Source organism: Oncorhynchus masou, chromosome 13, assembly GCF_036934945.1.
Source record: "Oncorhynchus masou masou isolate Uvic2021 chromosome 13, UVic_Omas_1.1, whole genome shotgun sequence".
NCBI classification, from domain to species: domain Eukaryota; kingdom Metazoa; phylum Chordata; class Actinopteri; order Salmoniformes; family Salmonidae; genus Oncorhynchus; species Oncorhynchus masou.
Genome location: NC_088224.1, coordinates 73808457 through 73835868, shown reverse-complemented (window position 1 = coordinate 73835868; position 27412 = coordinate 73808457). Strand labels below are relative to the sequence as shown.

At 43.7% G+C, this 27412-nt stretch overlaps 1 protein-coding gene and 3 pseudogenes across 2 annotated transcripts; 3 read left to right on the top strand and 1 right to left on the bottom strand.

Moving 5' to 3' along the window:
- The first annotated feature begins 20 nt into the window (after positions 1 to 20).
- LOC135553425 (matrix metalloproteinase-20-like) lies at positions 21 to 5536 on the top strand (annotated as a pseudogene).
- Positions 5537 to 6774: 1238 nt separating this feature from the next.
- LOC135553424 (collagenase 3-like) lies at positions 6775 to 14198 on the top strand (annotated as a pseudogene).
- A 728-nt stretch (positions 14199 to 14926) lies between these two features.
- On the top strand, positions 14927 to 25217 carry tbrg1 (transforming growth factor beta regulator 1). Of its 2 annotated transcripts, XR_010457545.1 has the most exons (16): positions 14927 to 15206; positions 15460 to 15632; positions 15840 to 15897; positions 16021 to 16103; positions 16293 to 16329; positions 16815 to 16877; positions 17223 to 17459; positions 17649 to 17719; positions 17835 to 18049; positions 18161 to 18300; positions 18581 to 18727; positions 18857 to 18954; positions 19047 to 19157; positions 19335 to 19479; positions 19677 to 19802; positions 19937 to 25217. XR_010457545.1 is itself a non-coding variant. In XM_064985097.1 (15 exons), exons 1-15 carry the CDS (start codon positions 15129 to 15131, stop codon positions 19763 to 19765), a joined length of 1749 nt encoding a protein of 582 aa, XP_064841169.1. In that variant the 5' UTR covers positions 14927 to 15128; the 3' UTR covers positions 19766 to 25217. The 2 variants fall into 2 exon arrangements, 1 of the variants encoding a protein (XP_064841169.1); XM_064985097.1 differs by having other exon boundaries at positions 19335 to 19483; positions 19677 to 25217.
- On the bottom strand, positions 20573 to 24368 carry LOC135553423 (sialate O-acetylesterase-like; annotated as a pseudogene).
- Positions 25218 to 27412: the final 2195 nt, after the last annotated feature.

The following is a 27412-nucleotide window of genomic DNA, read 5'->3' as shown; positions in this document are numbered from 1 at the left end:
GTATTGGGCTCTAGCCGTATATGAGTGGGGTTCGGGTGAACAGCTGAGTAGGCCGGGAGGTGGACCTCAGGGATAGCTTCGGTACTGGGTGGCACGGTGAGTGCAAGCTGTGAGCTAGCTAGCTGCACGCACAATTGGCCCAACGTCGTCCGGGTTAGGGAGGGCTTGGCCAGTAGGGATATCCTTGACTCATCGCGCACCAGCGACTCCTGTGGTGGGCCGGGCGCAGGGCACGCTAACCAAGGTTGCCAGGTGCACGGTATTTCCTCCGACACATTGGTGCGGCTGGCATCCGGGTTGGATGCACGCTGTGTTAAGAAGCAGTGCGGCTTGGTTGGGTTGTGTATCGGAGGACGTCTCTCCCGAGCCCGTACGGGAGTTTTAGCAATGAGACAAGATAGTAGCTACTAAACAATTGGATACCACAAAATTGGGGAGAAAAAGGGGTAAAATAAAAAATAATATATATATATATACAGTGGGGCAAAAAAGTATTTAGTCAGCCACCAATTGTGCAAGTTCTCCCACTTAAAAAGATGAGAGAGGCCTGTAATTTTCATCATAGGTACACTTCAACTATGACAGACAAAATGAGAAGAAAAAAATCCAGAAAATCACAATGTAGGATTTTTAATTTATTTATTTGCAAATTAAGGTGGAAAATAAGTATTTGGTCAATAACAAAAGTTTATCTCAATACTTTGTTATATACCCTTTGTTGGCAATGACAGAGGTCAAATGTTTTCTGTAAGTCTTCACAAGATTTTCACACACTGTTGCTGGTATTTTGGCCCATTCCTCCATGCAGATCTCCCCTAGAGCAGTGATGTTTTGGGGCTGTTGCTGGGCAACACGGACTTTCAACTCCCTCCAAAGATTTTCTATGGGGTTGAGATCTGGAGACTGGCTAGGCCACTCCAGGACCTTGAAATGCTTCTTCGACCTCGAAGCCACTCCTTCGTTGCCCGGGCGGTGTGTTTGGGATCATTGTTGAAAGACCCAGCCACGTTTCATCTTCAATGCCCTTGTTGATGGTAGGCTTTGTTACTTTGGTCCCAGCTCTCTGCAGGTCATTCACTAGGTCCCCCCGTGTGGTTCTGGGATTTTTGCTCACCGTTCTTGTGATCATTTTGACCCCACTGGGTGAGATCTTGCGTGGAGCCCCAGATTGAGGGAGATTATCAGTGGTCTTGTATGTCTTCCATTTCCTAATAATTGCTCCCACAGTTGATTTCTTCAAGCCAAGCTGCTTACCTATTGCAGATTCAGTCTTCCCAGCCTGGTGCAGGTCTACAATTTTGTTTCTGGTGTCCTTTGACAGCTCTTTGGTCTTGGCCATAGTGGAGTTTGGAGTGTGACTGTTTGAGGTTGTGGACAGGTGTCTTTTATACTGATAACAAGTTCAAACAGGTGCCATTAATACAGGTAATAAGTGGAGGACAGAGGAGCCTCTTAAAGAAGAAGTTACAGGTCTGTGAGAGCCAGAACTCTTGCTTGTTTGTAGGTGACCAAATACGTATTTTCCACCATAATTTGCAAATAAATTCATTAAAGATCCTACAATGTGATTTTCTGGATTTTTTTTCTCATTTCGTCTGTCATAGTTGAAGTGTACTACCTATGATGAAAATTACAGGCCTCTCTCATCTTTTGAGTGTGAGAACTTGCACAATTGGTGGCTGATTAAATACTTTTCTGCCCCACTGTATATATATATATATATATTCTTACCACACACCTCATGGTAATAGTGGCAGCAACTGCAGGATTGAAGGCTTTGAAACCACGTGATTCACCCCAGACCTTATGCATGCTCCTATCTATAGTGGACTTTACCCATCTCTAAGGAACAATGGCCAAGGCCTGAGGACATGGAACTGGCTGAGTTTTGTGTCTTCATCCACTCTTTTGAAAATCTTCTGGAAAATGGTTAAAAAACTGTATTGGAGTACATTGATTGTTTTGCCTAATTCCTCAGGTATTGCAATTCTAGTTATTTTCTGTTTGTCAATGGTAAAAGTTGAGTATACCTACAGTAGCAGGTGCACTTTAGGACAACTAAAAGGTATGACTACTTTAGCTCAAGCAAAAGCTGTTTTCTGGATAACTTAAAATGTTGCCTACTTTAGGACAAATAAGACGTATTTGTCCATATAAGAGAAGTGACCTACTATCAGTGGGCATTTTGTTAGTAACCAACTGGTTGATAAGGTACCTGAGGATGTTCTACCACATGAGCCACAGCAGTGGTCCCTTGCCCTGCAGTAAGAGGGCCACCTCACCCTCAGCCCTGGAGGATAAGATCAGGGAGATGAAGGGTTTCTTTAGTCTGAAGAAGACTGGTAGACTGGATCTCCAGTCCCTCTCTCTGATGAGGAAGCATAGGTGTGTACTGCCTGTTGTGGAAAACTACAGCTTTTGCCCTGACCAGCCTAAGTGGAAGAATCACACCTTCACCTACAGCAAAGGGTCTGAATACTTATGTAAAAAAGCTATTTCTGATTGTTAATTGTAATAAATGTGCAAAACTTTCTAAAAACCTGTTTTCGCTTTGTGATTATGGGGTTTTGTGTGTAGATTGCTGAGGTTTTAATTTTTTTTTAAATACATTTTAGAACAAGGCTGTAATGTAACAAAATGTGGAAAAAGTCAAGGTGTCTGAATACTTTCCGAAAGCACTGTCACTTCCCAAAACAGACTTTCATATGTTTTAACTGCAGGGAATTACACTGAGTGTACACAATTAGGAACATGACAGTCTGACCAGGTGAATCCAGGTGAAAGCTATGGTCCCTATTTGATGTCAATTGTTAAATCCACTTCAACCAGTGTAGATGAATGGGAGGAAACAAGTTAAAGAAGGATTTTTAAACCTGGAGACAATTGAGACATGGATTGTGTATGTGTGCCATTCAGAGGGTGAATGGGCAAGACTAAAGATTTAAGTGCCTTTAAACGGGGTATGGTAGTAGGTGCCAGGTGCACCGGTTTGAGTGTGTCAAGAACTGCAACGCTTCAGGATTTTTCACTCTCAACAGTTTCCCGTGTGTATCAAGAATAGTCCACCACCCAATGGACATCCAGCCAACTTGACACAACATGGGTCAACATCCCTGTGGAATTCTTTCGACACCATGTAGAGTCCACGCCCCGATAAATTGAGGCTGTTCTGAGGGTAAAGGGGGTGCAGATCAATATTAGGAATCTGTTCCTATTGTTTTGTACATTCAGTGTATAAGAGGAATTACATAAACCACAAAATTAACAAAGTTATCATAACTTCACAGTTTTGTTTCATCACTGAATTGCAACAATCAATACCTGCCAATAGCTCACTGGATATAACTAGTCATATTTCGTTCAGGTTGCTTCATGCTTTTCTGTGTTGTCTGTGTGCCAATGACCAGCAGGATTGCTTAGTACACCCCTGACCTTACAGGGGAAGAGGTGGATACCTCATTCCATTTAGCCCTGAAAATCTGGAGTAATGCGGGCGGCCCCACTGAAATTCATCAATGTCAACCACGACAAGGCAGACATTGTCCTCTCCTTCACAAGAAAGAGTATTCTGACCCTAAATCAGTCTCTGTTCAGTTCAGTGTAGTTTCTAATAGAGGTGGTAGAGAATGTGTGTGGCTGCATGTGAGATTTTAATTGCGCTATAGTTATATACTTACTGGAGCCAGTTTCCAGGTAGATGACTGTTAGAAAATCTCTCTCCATCTATCCATCGTAGCTCATGTAAACTTCTTTCCCTTTGATGGCCCCACAGGTGTTCTGGCTCACGCCTTCAAGCCAAGGGAGTGCATGGGGGGAGACGTGCACTTTGACAAGGATGAAATCTGGACAATGGGGCATTGCAAGCTAGGTAGGGCCACTGCTCCAAGCATAACATGAGGATCTGAATTGTTTTTATAAAACACAATAAAATAGGATTTCAAATATAATTATAGACAAATAAAACATTTCTCATTGGATGCTGTTTTAGGTTACAACCTGTTCATTGTTGCAGCCCATGAGTCAGGCCACTCCCTTGGTCTCTCCCATTCCAAAGACCCCTCATCTCTCATGTACCCCAACTACAAGTATTACAATGGAGCACAGTACACACTGCCATGAGGTGACGCGCTGGTAATCCAGCAGTTGAGTTGAAATCACCATAGTTATCACATGGTCCATTTTTGGTGGATTTCTATCTAAACATTGGAGACTGCTTTTATTTCCAAGGCAAGACAGTCAGAAAACACGATCCACCTAACCTTCCTAAGAAGTGCGATCCCAACTTCTCTGTTGATGCAGTGGCAGTGTTCGGGAAGGAGATAGTTCTCTTTAAAAAACATGTGAAGGAGTTTTGAATTATGCAATATGATTTTTATAGTATAAATTCTTATTTGCCCCAACACAGCGGTTTGTTTCCCTCTAGGTACATGTGGTTGAGGACAACATGGACAACATACTGGAACCGTCTGAGAGAGGGCCCCAACAACACATACTTTCCCAGCATCAACTCTCCTGTGGGTGTGGCCAATAACATCCCTGCCAAAGGCGTGGCATATGTCTTCACTGGTAATGTGCAGTCTGATCGCCTCAAAGGCCTCACTTAGGCCTCACAGCATGACAAGGCTAGATTTGAAACAGAAAACTGTTTCTAAGAACAACTGGACTTAAATTATAGCCCTATGTCAAAAATGTCGCACCTCATGCAAGAAACTCACAAAGCTTATTGCCATCTGGCAGTTCTTGTGGTATGGTTTTGATAGTGTTCCAAAGGCAGTGGAGGTGCTCTGTGTTTCAGGTCCTAAGTACTGGGTGGTTTGACAGCTTAAGATGAAAAGCCACTTTGGCTCCATACATGACTATGGATTCCCAGCCAGTGTAAGGAACATTGAGGCTGCTGTTAATATCAGTGAATATGGAAAAATCCTTATTCTTCATAGGACACGGTTACTACAGGTAACACACAGTCTCTAACAAAATGTTTTTGGGTAAATGACAAACATAAAGTTAATGCTAATTACAGTATAATCCAGTATTCTGTTGCAGAAAATATCATGTTTCCAAACTTCCACTGTTTTGGTATGTCTTGACTGTTGCAGTGTTTGATGAATGGGCATTCCAGCTCCTGAGAGGCAAAGCCCGCCATCTAGTGTTTAACAATGAGAAATGTTAGAAAGCAACTGCACATAAGCAATCCATCACTTATAAGTTCAATGTTTATTTTTTTATACAATGTATAGATATGATGACCACAGACGTTCATCAGACTGGCCAGGTATTGGGAGGAGGGTTGATGCTGCATTTGAGTTACAAGGTAGCCTATAAAACAGTTTGCCATGTCACCTTGCCTTCAATTGCATAACTGTTGATATCCTGACACATTTGTGTTATCTTGATTACTAGGCCCACTTTAACAAAACACTATCATGTTTTCTCATCAACAGGTACTATCTACCTCTTCAGTGGAAAAAAGGCATATAACTATGACTACAGACAGAACTACAGTCGAATCCTAGCAAATGCATTGCTGGGCTGCTGACATATCTGTCAAAGACACTAGACGTGACCCTACACTCCTTCATGAAAAGGAATACTACTTACAGACATTTTACATTTAAGTCATTTAGCAGACACTCTTATCCAGAGAAGCACGTCACCTTGCATGAACCAAGATAACTCACCAGTTGAATGTTGATGACAGTGTTGCAAGAAGTTAAATTACATCATCAAGCAACCATCTTCAAGGCCAGTTCACTTAAATCCCGGTGGTATCTTTCTGTATGTGTACAGAACATAAAATGCAATTGAATTGTATTTCAATAAAAAAAGGTATTAAGAAGTTTGAATGTTAATAGATGTGCTTCCATTGACTGATCAAAAATATTCAAACTAACCACTGACAATGTGTACCTACAGTATGCCTAAACCTCACCCCAACAATCACCCCCAAACTCTACGCACCACCTCCAAAAATGTTATTAGGAGGACGATCCCTCTTCCTTGACAATAGGGGTTGTCCTAACCTTTACAGCAATGTTCAACAGCACAAAGCGGACCTTGGCATCTCACTCATGTTCTGATTGGAACCATGTACACCACAGGTTATTAGGGATCATATAAGAGAGAGTGTGGACAGGGCAGGGCAGGGTCTCCGCTCTCTGCATTACCACAGGTTATTAGGGATCATATAAGAGAGAGTGTGGACAGGGCAGGGTCTCCGCTCTCTGCATTACCACAGGTTATTAGGGATCATATAAGAGAGAGTGTGGACAGGGCAGGGTCTCCGCTCTCTGCATTACCACAGGTTATTAGGGATCATATAAGAGAGAGTGTGGACAGGGCAGGGTCTCCGCTCTCTGCATTACCACAGGTTATTAGGGATCATATAAGAGAGAGTGTGGACAGGGCAGGGTCTCCGCTCTCTGCATTACCACAGGTTATTAGGGATCATATAAGAGAGAGTGTGGACAGGGCAGGGTCTCCGCTCTCTGCATTACCACAGGTTATTAGGGATCATATAAGAGAGAGTGTGGACAGGGCAGGGTCTCCGCTCTCTGCATTACCACAGGTTATTAGGGATCATATAAGAGAGAGTGTGGACAGGGCAGGGTCTCCGCTCTCTGCATTACCACAGGTTATTAGGGATCATATAAGAGAGAGTGTGGACAGGGCAGGGTCTCCGCTCTCTGCATTACCACAGGTTATTAGGGATCATATAAGAGAGAGTGTGGACAGGGCAGGGTCTCCGCTCTCTGCATTACCACAGGTTTGTAAATGATGGGTCTTTCTACGGGTTCCGCGGTCCTGTTTCTGGCCTGTTTGGGTCTGTGTCTGGCTGCCCCCACCAGCACTCCAGAGGTCCAGACATCACCAGAGGACGACGAAACAGTTGCTGGGGTAATTTAGCATCGCCTGGCTCAGTGTGTTGCTACCCGTATTGTCAGTATTATCTCAGATTGAGGCAAGAAAATACTTGTTAGCCTACTTGTTACGCTTGTACTGTTTTGCATGAGAGTCCTAATAGACATGATAGGTTATAATGTTGTCTCTTATCCTCCTCCTACACCATGTCTCAATACTACACAGATGTGGGGTTGACGAAATCATATTAGCATTATCAAGCCTGACATTCACAAGAGCCTGGAGGCCATGCAGGCACTCTTTGGCCTGGAGGACACTGGGGTTCTGGACAAAAACACTCTGGAGGTGATGAAGGAGTCCATGTGTGGACTTCCACAGGAAACAAAAATGGGAGAAGAGCACTGTCACCTACAGGTATAGTAAAAGCTCTTTCAGTGCATTAAGTTTGACAGCTAAAATCAAGAAAAATAATATGGTATTCATGGATAATTGTTGATCATTTGCTGAAATGTCAAATCCGTTGTTACCCAGCCTGGGTCATTGTGCAATGCCTAGGTTGCACTGCACTGCAGGAGTAAAATGGGTCCCTTTTACTTATCAGGTAATGTCAATGAGTGAGTGCTGAATGACTTGTGTTTCACAGAATCACTCAGTACACACCAGACCCAAGGCAGAGTGATGTATATGCAACTATAGCCCAGGCCTTCCAAATCTACAGTGATGTAATCCCTCAAGACTTCAAGCAGATCCACACTGACACTGCCGACATCATGATCCTCTTCAAGGGTTGATGTGAGTATGGACTATCACAATGGCATGGATTCAATACCATCTCTATACACTACTGACAAAAGATCTTAAATCTCGCTTGTCCAAACACAGATCATGGGGACTTCTATCCTTTTGATGGCCAAATGATGTCTTATCCCTTACCAACTCCCCTGGACGGGACACACACTTTGATGATGACGAAACCTGGACAATGAGCTAGCGGAGTGAACATCTGAACACACAACAATATTTAAAACACAGTGTTGCCCAATTCACTTATTCGACAGACTCACATGTAATGTTGTCCTCAGAAGTGAATCTGCAGTTGGTGGCGGCCCATGAGTTTGGCCACGCTCTGGGACTTGACCACTCCAGGGACAGGAGAGCTCTGATGTTCCCCCCTATCAGTATGTAAATAACAATGGATATACACTGCCTGATGATGACAGACGTGGGGTCCAAGCCCTCTATGGTAATCAAACACATTGACAACATTTCTATAGAATAATTCTGTTCACTACATGTGTTTTTATTACTATCTTTATGGAATCTTATTTACATGTTTGTGCAGTGTGTGTTACCTTAAAGGTACCTGTACACCTCATCTCAAGCCTACACCCAAGCCAGAACCCAAACCAGGACCAGAGCCAGAACCCGAGTAGCCAACAGAGAACCCCAAGTCAGACTCCAGACCCAACCCCAAAGACGAGCAGTGCAACCGGGACCTGGTGTTTGAAGCACTCTTCGATCAGGGGAGAACTGTACTTCTTAAAAAATGGGTGAGTTGGATCCTTGCAAACATTTCAAATGCAAGACAATTTTATCATTATATTGTAAGAAAAAGCCTGTATGATTGCAACCTGTGGTTCAAGCTGATTCTCTGTCATTATAGGTACTACTGGCTGAAGAGCAAGGCTGACTAAAGTGAGCTCGAGATGGGCTCAGATTAACTATGTCGATGCTGCCTATGATGTCCCAGCTAAATATGTGGTGCATCTGTTTGAAGGTACAGTAATGACAGGAATGTCAAAAGCACAAAAAATGACAGCTAAATTTGATTTGTACTCCCACTCCCAAACTCTCTCTTGTACAAACAGTATTTGCTTCGTCTCATATTTCCACAGGTGACAAATACTGGGGAATACAGTGCTTTGCAAAAGTATTCACCCCCTGTTACGACTTCCACCGAAGGTGGCTCCTCTCCCTGTTCAGGCGGCGCTCGCCGCTCGTCATCACCAGTCTACTAGCTGCCACCGCTTCCCTTTTCTTTTCTGTTAGTTTTGTCTTGATTGTTTTCACCTGTTACTTATTTGTTGTTAATTATGGCCTATTTAAAGGGCCCGCCTGCTTTTGTGTGGGCTTATTCTCACTGTCAGTAGTGAATTGTTTTGCTTACGTATTTTGCTGTCTGTTATTTTCCTTGGTTTTGGGGACATACCTGTTTATTGGTATTTTTGCCTGTTTGTTGGCTAGACCCAGCTTAATAAACGTATGCATTGGAAGCATTGCTCTCTGCACCTGACTCCACACCCACCACTCCTAGCTATCCGTGACAGAAACCCGCACCAAAAGCCATGGAGTCAGCAGGAGCAGCTGCGCCCCCTCTCCCATCCATGGAAGAGCGTGTCCTCCATCACACATCCATCCTACACCGGATCGGGACGGCGATGGATCAGATGATGGAGAGAATGGACAGATGGCAGAGGAACGGCCTCCCTACATCATCCCCAGCTCCTCCTCAGCTTGCGCTACCAACTTCTCCGGTGGCGTCCGGACCCAGCGCTCAACGGCTCGCGCCCCCGAGGAAGTATGATGGAACGGCTGCCGGGTGCAAGGGATTCTTGCTCCAGGTACGCCACCGGAGAATTAGAGCTTTACCCGGCTACCGTTCGCCCGACTCCCTCTGGAGAGGAGAGTGTGAAAGACATCGTCTCCTGCCTGATGGGCAGAGCCCTGGAGTGGGCCAACGTGGTCTGGGAGGGTCCAGACTCAGCGAGGGACCACTACCCTGAGTTGAACGGCTGTTCCACCTTAGGCAGGAGACGAGGAGCGCGCTGGAGTTTTGGACCCTGGCCGCTGGAGCGGGGTGGAACGTCAGGGCCCTGGTGGACCACTACCAGTGTAGCCTCCGGGAGGAAGTCCGCTGGGAGCTAGCTTGTCAGGACGCCACCCTCACCCTAGATGAACTCATCGACATGTCAATCCGACTGGACAACCTGCTAGCTGCTCGCGGGCGTCCAGAGCGGGTCCTGTTTTTTCCACCCCCCAGCACTCCCGCTCCAACACCCATGGAGTTAGGGGGTTCTGCATCTAGGGGAACAGGTGGAGGAGTCTCCTCCTGCACCAGTTGTGGTCGGCGAGGGCACACTGCCGATCGGTGCTGGAGGAGCTCGTCTGGGAGTCGAGAGGGCAGGCAGAGCACTGCTCGGACACCCCCGGTGAGTCAGCACCAGACTCACCCAGAGCTCCCTGTTGGTAATATGTTTGTACTAATCTCTTTTCCTGAGTTTTCCCCCTCTTCCAGCATAAGGCGCTAGTCGATTCAGGTGCAGCTGGGATTTTTATGGACCGCGGGTGCGCTCATAGGTTAGGGATTCTGTTGGTGCAGTTAGGCCAACCCTGTGCACTCCCTAGATAGTCGACCGTTAGGGTCAGGGCTGGTCAGGGAGGCCACAGTTCCACTGGAAATGGTAACGCAGGGGGTCATAAGGAGCGAATTAGTCTCTTCCTCATTGATTCTCCTGCGTTTCCAGTGGTGCTGGGGGTTCCCTGGTTGGATATTCACAATCCTAAGATTTCATGGAAACAGGGGGCTCTAAAGGGGTGGTCAGAGGAGTGTTCAGGTAGGTGTATAGGAGTTTCCATCGGTGCAACGACAGTGGAGAGTCCAGACCAGGTTTCCACTGTGCGCATCCCCTCAGAATATGCCGATTTGGCTATCGCTTTCTGTAAAAAGAGGGCGACCCAATTACCACCTCACCTCCAGGTAAACGCAGCACTTTCCAGGAGTCACGTGTACCCGCTGTCACAGGAGGAAACAGCGGCTATGGAGACATATGTCACTGAATCTCTGGGACAGGAGTACATTTGACCCTCCACGTCCCCCATCTCCTTAAGTTTTTTTTTTGTGAAGAAGAAGGAGGAGGTCTGCATCCGTACATTGATTATAGAGGTCTAAATTCCATCACAGTGGGGTTTAGTTTCCCGCTACCTCTCATCGCTACCGTGGTGGAATCATTTCACGGAGCACGCTTTTTCACAAAACTGGATCTCAGGAGCGTGTATAACTTGGTGCGTATCTGGGAGGGAGATGAGTGGAAGACCGCGTTTAGAACCACATCTGGCCATTATGAGTACCTCGTCATGACGTATGGGTTGAAGAATGCTCCAGCCGTCTTTCAATCCTTCATGGACGAGATTCTCAGGGACCTACACGGGCAGGGTGTGGTGGTTTATATCGATGACATTCTGATTTATTCCGCTACACGCTCCGCGCACGTGTCTCTGGTGCGCAGGGTACTTGGGCGACTTTTGGAGCATGACGTGCACATCAAGGCTGAGAAATGTGTGTTCTCCAAACAAGCCGTCTCTTTCCTGGGGTATCGCATTTCCACATCTGGAGTGGTGATGGAGTGTGACGGCGTTGCAGCCGTGCATAATTGGCCGACTCCGACCACGGTAAAGGAGGTGCAAAGGTTCTTAGTATTTGCCAATTACTACCCGAGGTTTATTTGGGGTTTTGGCCAGGTGGCTGCTCCCATTACCTCACTGCTGAAGGGGGGCCGGTGCGTTTGCGGTGGTCAGCAAAGGCGCTGTTTATCGATGCTCCCATATTAGCGCATCCAGACCCCTCTTTGGCATGCATTCTGGAGGTGGACGCGTGTGAGGCTTGGGTTGGAGCCGTGCTATCACAGTGCTCGGGCACGCCACCGAAGCTTCGCCCCTGTGCTTTTTTTCCGAGGAAGCTCAGTACGGCGGAGCGAAACTATGATGTGGGGGACCGGGAGTTGCTGGCTGTGGTAAATGCTCTGAAGGTGTCGGGACATTGGCTTGAGGGGGCTAAACACCTTTTTCTCATCTGGACTGACCACCGTAATCTGGAGTACATCCGGGCAGTGAGGAGACTGAATCCTTGCAAGGCAAGGTGGGCCATGTTTTTCACCAGATTTCGGTTCACCATCTCGTGTACACCAGGTTCCCTTAACACTAAGGCCGACACGCTGTCCCGTCTCTATGATACCGAGGAGCGGTCCACCGATCCTACTCCCAAACTTCTCCTCTTCATGTCTTGTGGCACCGGTGGTATTGGAGGTGGACGCGGACATCGAGAGGGCATCACAGTTAGAACCCACGCCACCACAGTGTCCAGCGGGACGGAAGTACGTGCCACTTGGTGTTCGTGACAAATTGATCCGGTGGGTCCACACACTACCCTCCTCGGGTCATCCGGGAATTTAGAGGATGGTGCGGGGTCTTCGGGGGAAGTACTGTCCTCTCCCTGTTTGTATGCATTGGAAGCATAGCTCTCTGTGCCTGACTCCTCACCCACCACTCCTAGCTATCCATGACACCCCCTTGGCATTTTTTCCTATTTTGTTGCATTACAACCTGTAATTTAAATGGATTTATATTTGAGTTTCATGTAATGAACATACACAAAATAGTCCAAAATAGTGAAGTGAAATGAAAAAAAATGTGTTTAAAAAAAATAACAAAAATAAAAACTGAAAATTGGTGCGTGCATATGTATTCACCCCTTTGCTATGAAGCCCCTAAATAAGATCTGGAGCAACCAATTACCTTCAGAAGTCACATAATTAATTAAATAAAGTCCACCTGTGTGCAATCTAAGTGTCACATGATCTCAGTATATATAAATGTGTTCTGAATAGCCCTAAAGTCTGCAACACCACTAAGCAAGGGGTACCACCAAGCAAGTGGCAATATGAAGACCATGGAGCTCGCCAAACAGGTCAGGGTTGTGGAGAAGTACAGATCAGGTTTGGGTTATAAAAAAATATCCAAAACTTTGAACATCCCACAGAGCACCATTAAATCCGTTGTTCAAAATGGAAAGGATATGGCACCACAACAAACCTGCCAAGAGAGGGCCACCCACCAAAACCCAGGCAAGGAGGGCATTAATCAGAGGCAACAAAGAGACCAAAGATAACCTTGAAGGAGCTGCAAAGTTCCACAGCGGACATTGGATTATCTGTCATAGGACAGATATAAGCCGTACACTCCACAGAGCTGGGCTTACAGAAGAGTGGCCAGAATAAAAGCCATTGCTTAAAGAAAAACAAAAGGCATGTGGGAGACTCCCCAAACATTTGGAAGAAGGTACTTTGGTCAGATGAGACTAAAATTGAACGTTTTACACATCAAGGAGAAAGCTATGTCTGGCACAAACCCAACACCTCTCATCACCCTGAGAACACCATTCACACAGTGAAGCATGGTGGTGGACGCATCATGCTGTGGGGATGTTTTTCATCGGCAGGGACTGGGAAACTGGTCAAAATTGAAGGAATGATGAATGGCGTTTAAATAGAGAAATTCTTGAGCTAAACCTGTTTCAGTCTTTCAGAAATTTGAGACTGGGATGGAGGTTCACCTTCCAGCAGGACAAATACCCCTTCGCATACTGCTAAAGCAACACTTGAGTGGTTTAAGGGGAGGGGGGGGGGGTGAATAGTTATGCACGATCAAGTTCCGTTTGTTTAGTCTTATTTCTTTGTTTCACAATAAAAAATATTTTGCATCTTCAAAGTGGTAGGCATGTTGTGTAATTCAAATCATACAAAATCTATTTTAATTCCAGGTTGTAAGGCAACATAACAGGAGAAATACCAAGGGGGGTGAATACTTTCGCAAGCCACTGTAAGGGATAATGCAAAGAGAATCCTCCCTGGTTATCAAAAGTCAATCTACAACTTGGGTATCCCCTCATCAGTAACTAAGTTAGATGCATCTGTGCCAACCAGAGGGAAAACAGAGGGAAAACTCTCTTCTTAGTTGGCAACAAATGCTGGAGGTGAGTTTAGAAGATGATTTAATTAAGATGCCAATAATATATATGTATATATATATATATATATATATATATATATATATATATATATATATATGTCATGCATTTTTCTGTATGATAAGATGAATCTTTAGATTTAATTTTACAACATAATGATTTGATTGATAATTATGTTTCAGCTTTGAGGCACAACGACAAATGGACTATGGATATCCTTGATCCATAACTCAGGATTTCCCAGGAATTGGCTCCAAAGTGGACGCTGTCTTTGAGAATTTGTTTTGCAATGAATATTGTAAAACAATCATCATATTATTACATGCATGAGTTCATAAAGCCTTCAGCACAATATTTGCTCTGGACGAAACCTTTTCTGATAAAGCCAATGTTTCTTCCTATAGGTTACCTTTACTTCTCAGATGGTCCAAGGCAGAGTGAGTACTATCTGGCGTACAAACGGGTGATTGGTGTTCTTCTGAACTACGGCTGGCTGGATTGCTACTATGATACTACTACTATTGATAATACGATTTAGTTATGAACATTCTATATGTTCCCCCCAAAAAATGTACAAACTGCAGTATTCGCTAATTTTCTATCTCTGTAAATAATTGTTAAACTGTTGTAGGCTTACTACAGTGTTTCTTGCTTGTCTATCACTGTTATAGAGTGTATGTCTACTTTGATATTCTTCCATAAATATGAATATGTGTATGGGCTCATCTCTAAAAGAGATCTTGGTCTCAGCATAACTCCCTGTCAAAATAAAGTTGAAATGTAATAAATAAGTGATTGCTGTATTTGATATATATCAAATTACGTGCATATAACTGTTGGGTATGTGTATAATAGATCAAGGGTTGTTCGTCTACTTCTTCATTAATGTCAAACTCCTGTCAGCATAGCCTAGGGATTCAAATAAAAGTCAGATGTTGTGTAAGTCCACATGTTTACTGTACCTTCTGGCATTGGCAGGACTGCTGGCACTTGTTTGTTTCTCATTTGATCATATCTGTTGTCAGAGAGCAAGATTCGAGATTCGTTCATTGATAAAACATGTATAATTAAATAAATGCAATTGATACAAATATTGTTTAGTATTATTGTGAACGTAGCTCATACTCAGTTCCAACTACAGATACAGCATACTTGAGCACGTCAGCTGTTGACACCAGGCTGCATAAAGAACTACATTTCCCAAATCTAAAAAAAAAACAATTTAATGACAGGAAAGACATGGTGCTCGTTTTAATACCTCCGAAGCGTAGTTTCCGTCAGTTTTCTGAAATAGTTCAGGCGATAAAAACAAGTCGACTGCACAACGCGTTGTTGGATTTTTGCAAAACTTCCATCATAGTAATTGTTAAGATTAGAAACAAACATTAACAAACATACTCTCCGGGAAACGTGTTTGTTTGCTAGCGTCAAGCTTTTGCTGCAACGTGTAAGTTATGTAAACAATGCAATGGAGACAAGCGAAGAAGTGCTTCAGGGTTCTCCGATGATTCACGGAAAAGAGCAAGCACGAATTGACAGGAGTGGGGTAAGTTTTTGCAAAATACAACGAATACTCGTACAAACGTTCATTCGCGCTAACTGCCGAGTTATCTACTTCCTACAAACCTCTCGCCTGCGATCATTGATAGCTAACTAGCTGGTAGTAGCTGCTCATGCTCCGTCGAGCTCATTTCCAAAACATCCTCATGCCTCTTCTTATTTTCCCAGGCAGTAGCTATGTTCTACAAAATCATCTAGATGACCAGAGTTCTTGGATGTGTGTTTTCGTTTTGTTCCAGCCCTCAACGAGCAGAAACCCGACCACAGGAACTCCTCTCTCACCTATGGACCCACTGAACACACTGTCCAACTTTGAGTCAGAGATGGAGCCAGACGGACAGGGAAACTACTCTCTCTTCCCCGCCTTGGACAACATGGCCAGCCTGGCAGGAGCTGCCGAGGCTCTAGAGAGGTACGCAGTGCCAAATGAACAGCATGCACACACACGTCCTTATTCTGTTGTATGTGGGAGGACAAATAGGCTGCCACTACACAGGAAAGAGAATGTTGGGTCTTTCTGCTAGTATGATATGAGGATAAGTCTTGTATGTGAATATTTATTTGCTTTGTCTAAAATTGTCTACCTAAATATTAATGTCTTTTCATTCTTTTTCCACAGTGAACCACCTAACGATGTTGCAGACAAGCCCAATCTCACATGGCTTGATGCTGCGCAGGTACAGTATTTTTTTAACACAGCCCTGTCTGTAGGCTACTGTATGTACCATGTTGACATTTAAAATCAGATTGCTGTCTGTCAGTGAAATACATCAGCAATACAACAGTCTGCTTTTTCCCAGATTGTACTGGAGGCAGCTGGACGCCCAATGCACATCAAGGAGATCAAACAGCAAATCATTGACAGGGGATTGGTTCAGTCCAAGTACAGTACAACATTATCAATTTTATAGATATACAATGCATTTTAAAGAAAGCCAAATGCATCAACTGCATCCATTTAAAAAACGTATTTTAAACTTTCAAAAACCTTCCTGATAAATCAACAGCATGATATTCCCAGGAATCATTCCTCAACTGCCCATAACCACATTTATATTCTATTTCTGGACAGTGCGAAGTCAAGCCTTGAGGCTGTCATGTACCGTGAGGTAAGACTAATGAGACACTTCAATGGCTGTGATAGGTCCAACGCTCATAGCATCTCCATTTTCTTTGCTGTATTCCAATGGACTCCACACCAAGGCCACTATAAATTAAGCAGTTCACTTTATTTTCGTTATTTGTGCTGTACATTATCGAAGTGGATATTTCAGTATTAGAAAAAAACAATTTTTTTTTGCTTTCTGCATATCATTTCACTCTATTGCTTTTCCCTTTTGTTATTGAAAGAAAGGCCATTAGTTGAACGTAGGACAGGTTTGCACATCAAAGGCCTGTGCCTTGAACCAGAGAGAATGCGATTTTGCTCTGCAATAGTGTGCCAGGATTAGAACATTCATCATGATGCTCTTAAGTAGCAGTTAACACAGGCTAGATCTTAGTCATTCAAGGTTACAACAGTGAGACCGACCCTTAAGACATTTGTCAGTTCCCCAACACCTAGCCTTGGCCTTAGTATCCCACTATGTTGCAGACACAGAAAGGCAGCAGGAGATTCAAGAGGATTGAGAACAGAAATGGAGTCTTTGCACTGTTGGTAAGTTATCATTATGCAAAGGATGTCAGAAGAAATCCCTTCAGTTCAATTCTATCACTGCTGATCTGACAAATAGACATTTAGGAGAGTGCAGTGGAAGATCAATGTGTTTGGATAATTAACATAATTTTTTCCCTTATATAGTCATTGTAGCCATGTTACTTTGCTCTGTCACAGTTTTCATTTTGTGTTGTATCAGTTACTGTTCCAGATATACCTCATCCACATAACATTGTCATTGTATGCACAATCATATGATGTGGATCGTGGCCTACATTGCCACTAGTATTTGAATGTGGTGTTATGATGCAATGCCCACTGAGTTTGGTCTCTCTCCGTCCACAGACAGATGATGAGGGGCAGCAGGCTCTACAGTCCTTCACCACCCAGTCTTTCATGGGGTCTCCCCCCCAGTCAACCTTCTCCAGCTCTGGCTCTGCAGCCTCTCTGCCTCCCTTCCCCTCCCCCACGGGTCTCTCTGAGACCAGGCCCAAGACCAAGAAAGGCCCACGCAAGAACCAGAACGAAAAGTACAGACTAAAGTACCTCAGACTACGCAAAGCAGCACTGGCCATGATTTTTGTGAGTACTCTACATACTAAAGGCAATCACTTGAATCAGTATTAATTCAGTTATTTCTGTAACACAATGTGTTCAGATGCTACATATGTCCCCCATAACACTTGGATGTATGGAAGAGAAATGTTGGCGATGTGTAGTAGACTGGTATTATTGGCTGAGGGCTGAAGTCACTAACTGAATATCCCACAGGAGAATGCGGCTCTCTGTGATGAAGTTGCCCACTTAGAGGAGAAGTTTGTGCGAGCAAAAGAGGAGCGCAGGTGAGTTTAATTGTTATATTGATGCATAAAAAAAAACTTTTGGACACTGATTGACAGGTACTTTGAAAACAGTTTTTGTTGTCTAATCGGGCATCTCTTATGCTTTGTTTTCCAGGTTCTTACTGAAATCGCTGTTGCAGTACCAGTCTGTATCAGAGGGGGAGCTGCTCACCGCTGCTGCTACCAGCTCTCACCCCCCTGTGACCTTCAGTTCCATCCCAACGGGGGCGTCAGTCCTGCCTGTGGGTCATAATCTGACCTCTGGGGCAGAGGAGGGCCTTCCTAAGAAGCCTAAGAAGGAACGAGGCAGGGAGAATGGGAAAGAGGACGGTGGGTAGAGCCATGTTTATACCAGCCTACCTGTAGATAAGACAGATTCTTATGTCTTGTAATGATGGTAGCACAGTATTTTCTTTGACTCCATAAATACATTTTCCTCAGGTCCAAAAAGAATGTCAAAAAAGCGGAAGCTTGCTGACACAGGGTCTCGTAAGCTGGTTCAGCCCATCGCCCTGGACTCCTCAGGACGTCCTGTCTTCCCCATAGTACTGGGGGGTCTGACTGTGTACAGTCTAGGGGAGGTCTGTGTCTCAACTCATACTTAATTCTTCACATTTGCTCTTTATCAACACTGTCCAACTTATCTTACATTGTTCTCCTTTCCTTGTCTCCTCACTTGCATAACCATTTGTTGAAAGTACTGAACAGATTTCCACCATATTGCCCTCCCTTATCATGTTGGTCATGATCAGTCTCCATGAAAGGAGACCAGGAGAGGCTATTTAAGACTGTTGGGACACAGCCCATGACTTCTCAGATCAGTGGCTAGAGAATAATGAATGATGTCCTTCCCTGTTCCAGATTATCACAGACAGGATGCTGTTCCATGACCAGTGTGCCATCTACCCAGTGGGTTACTGTAGCACACGCTTCTTCGCCAGCATGAAGAGCCCTGATCAGCAGTGCCTCTACACCTGCCAGATTAAGGACGGGGGTGGTGGCCCACAGGTACACTCGCACTAATGGAGTTATAAAACATTATGAAGTCAAGTGCTAAGTAAGTCAATTAGGAGCTGTGAGACAGCTTATGTTTTTGTGAGGAGTGTTTTCCTTATCAAACCATCTCCCCCCTACCAGTTTGAGATAGTGCCTGAGGAAGACCCTCAGAATGCCATAGCTGCCTCCTCTGCCCTCACCTGCCATTCCAACCTGCTGAAGGCCATTGGTGCTCTAAGGTACCTGCTTGCTGTACAGACTGGCTTATAGAATCAGTGGATGCATTTCATTGTATGATTTCTCTCATTATCTTACAACTATACCCCTACAGATCGAAACCGGTGGCACCCATCGTGCCTTCAGGAGCAGACTTCTTTGGCTTCTCCCACCCCACCATCCAGAACCTGATCCAGAGCTGCCCAGGAGCACGCAAGTGCAGCAAGTGCGTCTCTAGTACTCAAGTATAATGTCATCTACCTCACAGGAAATTAATTGAACATTGCACATTATCTTTGTGGAGATTGCAATTGGTGCATTTCCTTTTTCAGATGAACTGACCTTTAATATACTCTCTCATATCTACTTATGTGCTGCTTATTGGTGTGATATGTCCTTGTAGTTATCAGTGGATCCGTTTCGAGGTGTGTCGTCCAGGCGACGGCCAGGTTCCACACAGCCTGTCAGAGGACGATGCCTCTGTCAGCTTTGAGGCATACCAGAGACACCAGGGCTTTGATGACAGCATCAGGGGGGAGCACAATCTAGTAGGTGAGGCCAAGCAGTTTGCCATACGTTCTCTACCTACCTGTACACCCCCTAGGCTCAGAATTTAGCATATAATGTCCTTTGTTTATTATTCTTGTTGTATGAAGTTGTCTGCTAGCAGAAATAGAAAGCAATGATATTATGGGTCAACTATCCTCAGTCAAGATCTGATCTCAGTCCCATCTCCTTTCCCCAGGCATGACTCCACAATCCCCTGGTTCCTCTCACCAGCATCTTCTGAGCTCACCCACCCTGCAACCATCTACATCTTACTTCAGCCACTGATCTGTTCCTCCTCAACATCCAGACCAGTGAAGTAGTGGTAAACGGTGATCGCTCTTTGCGGTTAATAAAGTAATGCTCCATATATTTTCAATGCATTTATTTGTGATAGGTGGGTAAATGCTTGTGCAAAATAAATTAAATGGCATTTACCCTCCTACACCACTGCTCTAGAAAGCCTGGTGACGCCTGTGTGGAAGTTCTCAATAGGACCAGTTGCGTCTCTACTGACATTGACAGTTCTGGAAGGAACCAAGAAGGGGAGACTAACGGAATCAAGTTCTCTTCAATTTAAACGATTGACGTATGTTGTTGTTGTTATCATGTGAAAGAAAGTTGATCTGACCATCAAGTTGGCCCCTGTATGAAACACTGTAGTTAGTACTATAAAATGGGTGGTTCGGGCCCTGAATGCTGAATGGAATACCACGGCTATGACAAAACATTTATTTTGACTATTCTAATTACATTGGTAACCAGTTTATAACAACAATAAGGCACCTCGGGGGTTTGTGGTATATGGCCAATATACCAAGGCTAAGGGCTGTGTCCAGTCCTGAGCGTTTTTTTTCATTTTACTATCATCAAATAATAGAACAAGGTAATAATGATTGTTAATGATTTCTCATATGGCATCATTCAAAAACAAATTTCCCACCCATTTGGGTTGACTAATCCATTTCTAGGAAGGGGGGGATTCTCGTCTCACTGCTTGTCCGGCCAGTGGTTTAGAGTGAAGGGAGGTGCAGGTAGAACCCCATCAGCACTGTAAATAGGACATGCCTTAAAGTCACAAGGCCAGGCCCTCCATCAGTAGCGCAAGCCGGCTACATTGTTCATGGAACAGTAATTCGTGGACACAAGGATGGCACTAACGCCCCACTGCAGTATGGGAGCTGGGACCCACACCTTTTATCAAGGTGGAAAGGCCTGCATGACAGCATGCCATGCTGCTGACAATAACAAAGAAATAATTCAGACCCAGCTCATCCTGTTCAAATTTGGTAGAAACACTACACCATAACTTAATTAATACACATTACAAGTACAACAATCAGACTTGAAAGATATATTTGGATTAAGTGACCAAGATTCTCTGGTTATAAAAGTTGATATACTGGTCATTGGAATGAGACGCCCTCCTCCCCATAAGCCACAGCTCTCGCCCCTAGAGACAGTCTATAGGCCACGTCCTGCTTATCCCGGGGATGGATACTGGAACAAAGTCACTGGTAAACAGCCTGTTCCACATTCTAATACCCTCATTAGCATACCACTTAGAATGATGCAATGCATGCATCCTAAGTGGTATGTTAATTTCGATATGGGAACGCAGCCTTGTATTCTCACAGTATTCAAATGTGAACTGCCTGACACGTTATAAGAGTACAGGCTTATCAAATACTGTGGTATCCAGTCTATGATTGTTACTTACCTGCCAAAAGTAGACATTTCATCTCCTAAGTCCATAGCAACAGCCATGAATGTGTTCTTCATACGCAGGTTGGGAGCAAAGCCATAGTCTGCAGTCTGGTGCCAGCGTATGTTTGGAAATCCCTCACTTAAGGAGGCCTTTCTGTATGTAGAGACCTCAGGACAAATATATAGACAGGATCAACATAAGCAACAGTGAATAACATCCTGGAGTGATACATTGTCAAAGCAATGTAGTGATTCCTATGATGCTAGATAGTGGCAAGAAAAAGCTATGTGAAACATTTGGAAATACCTGGGTTCCTGCATAAAGTGGTCATACAATTTGATCTGATCTACGTCACAACAATAGACAAACAGTCTGCTTAAACAAATAACAAAAACAATTATACGTTTTAATGTCTTTATTGAACACACCGTGTTCATAGTGCAGGGTGGGAAAAGTATGTGAACCCTTGGATTTAACAACTGGTTGACCCTCCTTTGGCAGCAATAACCTCAACCAAACATTTTCTGGAGTTGCGGATCAGACCTGCACAACGGTCAGGAGGAATTTTTCTTTACAAAACTGTTTCAGTGCAGCAATATTCTTGGGATGTCTGGTGTGAACTGCTCTCTTGAGGTCATGCCAAAGCATCTCAATCGGGTTGAGTTCGGGATTCTGACTGGGCCACTTCTTTTAAAACCATTCTGTTGATTCATTTCTGTTTCGTGTTATTGTCCTGCTGCGTCACCCAAATTCAGTTGAGCTTCAATTGGTGGACATTCTCCTGAAAATGTCTTGATAAACTTGGGAATTCATTTTTCTGTCTGATAGCATGCTGTCCAGGCCCTGAGGCAGCCCCAAACCATGATGCTCCCTCCAACATACTCTACAGTTGGGATGAGGTTTTGATGTTGCTGTGCTGTGCCTTTTTTTCTCCTTCCCAACAACTCAACTGTAGTTTCATCTGTCCACAGAATATTTTGCCAGTAGCGCTGTGGAACATCCAGGTGTACTTTTGCAATCTCCAGATGTGCAGCAATGGTTTTTTTGGACAGGAGTGGCTTCTTCCATGGAGTCCTTCCATGAACACCATTCTTATTTGGTGTTTTATGTATTGTAGACTCGTCAACAGAGATGTTAGCATGTCCCAGAGATTTCTGTAAGTCTTTAGCTGAGCGTTCTGTACTGTGCTCTTGAAGTCATCTTTGCAGGATGGCCACTCTCAGGGAGAATAGAGAGCAACTGTGATGAACTTTCTCCATTCATAGACAATTTGTCTTACTGTGCGAACATCAAGGCTTTTAAAGATACTTTTGTAACCCTTTCCAACTTTATGAAAGTCAACAATTCTTAATCTTAGGTCTTCTGAGATCTCTTTTGTTGGGTCACATCAGGCAATGCTTCTTGTGAATATCAGACTCATGTTTTGTTATCAGCAAGGCAGCTCTAACCAACATCTCCAATCTCGTCTCATTGATTAGACTCCAGGTTAGCTGACTCCTGACTCCAATTAGCTTGGAGAAGTCATTAGCCTAGGGGTTCACCTACTTTTTCAACCTACAGTGTGAATGTTTAAGTGATGTATTCAATATAAACAAGAAAAATACAATCATTTGTGTTATTTGTTTAAGCACACTATCCATTGTTGTGACTTGGATGTAGATCAGATCAAATTCAAAATTTGATGACCAATTTATGCATAAATCCAGGTAATTCCAAAAGGTTCATGTACTTTTTCTTGCCACCATACATTTACAGGGAATTAGGTTTTGTCACGATTTCATTTGGTGAACAAAAAGTATAGCAGTTGTTGATAAAGCCAATAAAAATCTATCCGGTTTATTTACAATCAATTAGGGAGAACACCTTCAGAGCTGAAGCAAATAAAATGTCTTACGGGCATGTCAAAGGTCAGACATGTTAATGTCGCTGTTACTGTATGCTAAAAGATGGGAGAAACAGATGACAGTGACCCCAAGCTGTTTTACCTTGGTACCAGATAGCTCATTTGATGGTCATGTTGAGAAGTGGATGGATCATGGCATTCCACAACAAAGAGTTAGTCCACACAGACAAATACATTGAAGGTGTATATGGCATGGGGAACCTGGATGAAAATAACATAGTCCAACTGATATCAAGTACCATAGGTGAGAGGATATTTTTTAACATAGTCCAAAAGAAACAAGACAAAAATATTCAGTTGTCTACCCATCTACAATCCCTAAGTAAAGTTCAATCATTTGCATACCTAAAAAAACATCTCTATTGCAAGAGTATAGCTCTAGGGGCCCTGTACCCTTACCCGTTAATCCTGTCCAGGTCACAGTGTTGGAGTGCTCGTGGAGAGGACCAGGCCTCCACAGGTGTTCAGGAGGTTTAAGATGAATTCCCATTATCAACTAAATGTATTAATACCATTTCACTTAGTCAGTTGGCTGACAGCTATCATTTGCATGACATTTCATATGTAATTGAGCTAATAGACTGTATGAGATTGTTCGCTATATGACTAAAATATAAATGTATTAAAACTATGCAGACCCAGATTTATATTAACATTGCAGAGTAGTCTCAGAGGGAATGTTTGGAATCATGCAGTTTTCACCAGAGATGATGTGAAAGCCATGTTGCTTTGTCCCCCACACAGCCAGACATCACCAAAAAGCACGTCTGTGAGAGTGATACCGTGGTTGTTCTGGAGGACTGCAGTCAAGTTGTAGGGACCGCCAGCTTCCATTGGGACAAGGGTCGTCCTCCATTTCCCTTGGAAGAGATCCAAAACCGTGGATCAGTGAAGGTTACCCTTATGTCTTCATATACAAGGCAGAAAAAGTGGGACACTGAGCACAATTAACTTTTTTCCTCATACCCTTTTGCTCATTCTTACAGATGTCACCATCACCTTTATTGTACAATGTTATTTGTTAGAAAAAAACGTCACGAGTTTAGGGATTTATCAACTTTCCTCTTTGAAATTCTGCTAATTTCATCCTCAACTTCATGACATGACTGGATAGGCACGCTAAACTAAAGGCATTGTTGGGATCAGATAACTCACCGGCAGCCACACTGACAGCAGGTGCATTGTTAGTGACTGGTCCTCCTGATAGAAAGACTGACCTCAGCATCATCGGGTCCATAGCCCCACAACACAGCCCTCTCTGGGGCCTTCTGCAGAACCATGTGATCGCCATAATAGGAGGCAAATTGGAACCTACCACCTGGGGGGAAAAAAAACTATTTTTCATCTACTGTATTAGAAAATATATATTTATCCATTCAATATTCAAGGCAATTAAACTAAATCATATTACTCATATTCAGAGTTAGACTGTCAAATAACATCTAAATATTATCCAAACAGAAACATATATTGAAATATACACAGCATACAAACATTAGGAACACCTTCCTAATTTTGAGGTGCAAAGGGCCTCAATTTGCCAAGGCATAGACTCCACAAGGTGTTGAAAGAGTTCCACAGGGATGCTGGCCTGTGTTGACTCCAATGATTCCCACAGTTCTCAAGTTGGCTGGATGTCCTTTGGGTGGTGAACCATTCTTGATACCAGTGGTGTAAAGTACTTTAGTAAAAATACTTGAAAGTACTACTTAAGTAGTTTTTTTGGGGTATCTGAACCTTACTATTTATATTTTTGACAACTTTAACTAAATAAAATGTACGTTTTACTCCATACATTTTCCTTGACACCCAAAAGTACTTGTTACATTTTGAGTGCTTAGCAAGACAGGAAAATAGTCTAAATTCACACACTTATCAAGAGAACATCCCTGGTCATCCCTACTGCGTCCGATCTGGCGGACTCACTAAACACATGCTTCGTTTGTAAATAATGTCTGAGTGTTGGAGCGTGCCCTGGCTAATCGGTAAAAAAAAGAATGGTGCCATCTGATTTGCTTAATATAAGGAATTTGAAATTATTTATACTTTTGATACTTATGTATATTTTAGCAATTGCATGTACTTTTGATACTTAAGTATATTTAAAACCAAATACTTTTAGTATTTTACTGGGTGACTTTCATTTTTACTGAGTCATTTTCTATGAAGGTATTTACTTTTACTCAAGTATGACAATTGGGTACTTTTTTAACTGACTTGCCTAGTTAAATAGAGGTTAAATAAAAAAGATTTAAAAATGTAATGAAATGAAAAAATTGGCAGATTATCAATAACTTAAACCACTGTAACAAGTTGTCCAGCATAGGAAATCCTCACTCGTACCCTAGTTTATAGAAAGACTCATCAGCTGCATTGTGCAGCTATATATCAATGCATTACCTAAATTGTGGTGATTGGTTTTGTAGATAATTATGTAGTTATGTTCAAGAGAATTCAAAGATGCACACACTGAAATATTGCCAGCAGTTTCACACTGATGACTCAAGAGGAAACCAGGGTTCCGGTCTAGATGTTCGGTTTTGACTGCTCATACAGTTTTGCTTTGGTACTGCAGTTGAACTTACACGGACCCAGAAATAAGAACTCCATTGCTGGAACAACAACAAGCAGGACTCACACGATATTCTCCAAACACCCCACAGGGCAGACATCCCAATTATTTGCAAAAGGACACGACGCAGAGGACGAAGAGCCGGATGTCTCGTCTGGACCTGCAGAAGGCGAGTAGGAAAGCTGCCTTTACCGTCAATATTACTTACAAACATGCAATCATTGGACAATAAACTAGATGAGGTACGATCACGAATATCCTACCAATGGGGCATCAAAAACTGTAATATCCTATGTTTCACGGAAACGTGGCTGAATGATGACATGGATATGCAGCTAGCGGGATATATGCTGCACCGGCAGGATAGAACAGCACACTCTTTGTAAACAACAGCTGGTGCAGGAAATCTAAGGAAGTCTCTAGATTTTGCACGCCTGAAGTAGAGTATATTGAGAGAAATTGCAGGCCACACTACTTGCCTAGAAAGTTCTCAGCTATACTTTCCATGGCTGTTTATTTACCACCACAAATAGATGCTGGTACTAAGACCGCACTCAGTCAGCTGTATAAGGGAATAAGCAAATAGGAAACCACTCACACAGAGGCGGCGCTCCTAGTAGCAGGAGACTTTAACGCAGGGAAACTTAATAAATCAGTTCTACCAAATCTCTATCAACATGTTAAATGTGCAACCAGAGGGAAAACAATTCTAGATCAGCTGTACTCCACAAACAGAGACTCGTACAAAGCTCTCCCTCGCCCTCCATTTGGTAAATCCGACCACCAACTCTATCCTCCTGATTCCTTTTTTTTGCTTACAAGCAAAAATTAAAACAGGAAGCACCAGTGACTCTGTCTATAAAAAAATGGTCAGATGAAGCAGATGCTAGGACTGTTTTGCTATCAGAGACTGGAACATGTTCCGGGATTCTTCTGATGACATTGAGGAATACACCACATCAGCGACTGGGTTTATCAATAAGTGCATTGAGGACGTCGTCCCCACAGTGACTGTACGTACATACCCCAACCAGAAGCCATGGATTCCAGGCAACATTCGCACTGAGCTAAAGGGTAGAGCTGCCGCTTTCAAGGTGCGGGACTCTAACCCGGAAGATTGCAAGAAATCCTGCTATGCTCTGCGATGAACCATCAAACAGGCAAAGCGTCAATACAGGGCTAAGATTGAATCATACTACATCGGCTCCGACACTCGTCGGATGTGGCAGGGCTTGCAAACTATTACAGTCTACAAAGGGAAGCACAGCCGCGAGCTGCTCAGTGACACAAGCCTACCAGATGAGCAAATTCACTTCTATGCTCGCTTCGAGGCAAGCAACACTGAGGCATGCATGAGAGCATCAGCTGTTCCGGACGACTGTGTGATCACGCTCTCCGTAGCCGATGTGAGTAAGACCTTTAAACAGGTCAACATACACAAGGCTGCGGGGCCAGACGGATTACCAGGACGTGTGCTCCGGGCATGTGCTGACCAACTGACAGGTGTCTTCACTGACATTTTCAACATGTCCCTGATTGAGTCTGTAATACCAACATGCTTCAAGCAGACCACTATAGTCCCTGTGCCCAAGAACACAAAGGCAACCTGTCTAAATAACTACAGACCCGTAGCCATGAAGTGCTTTGAAAGGCTGGTAATGGCTCACAACACCATTATCCCAGAAACCCTAGACCCACTCCAATTCGCATACCGCCCAAACAGATCCACAGATGATGCAATCTCTATTGCAC

Excerpts from the sequence above, each read along its gene's own strand:
- tbrg1 (XM_064985097.1), top strand. The coding sequence starts at position 15,129 with ATGGAGACAAGCGAAGAAGTGCTTCAGGGTTCTCCGATGATTCACGGA. Across the intron at positions 17,720-17,834 it reads CGAGCAAAAGAGGAGCGCAG|GTTCTTACTGAAATCGCTGT; the intron begins GTGAGTTTAATT and ends TTTGTTTTCCAG. Across the intron at positions 18,955-19,046 it reads AAGGCCATTGGTGCTCTAAG|ATCGAAACCGGTGGCACCCA; the intron begins GTACCTGCTTGC and ends ATACCCCTACAG.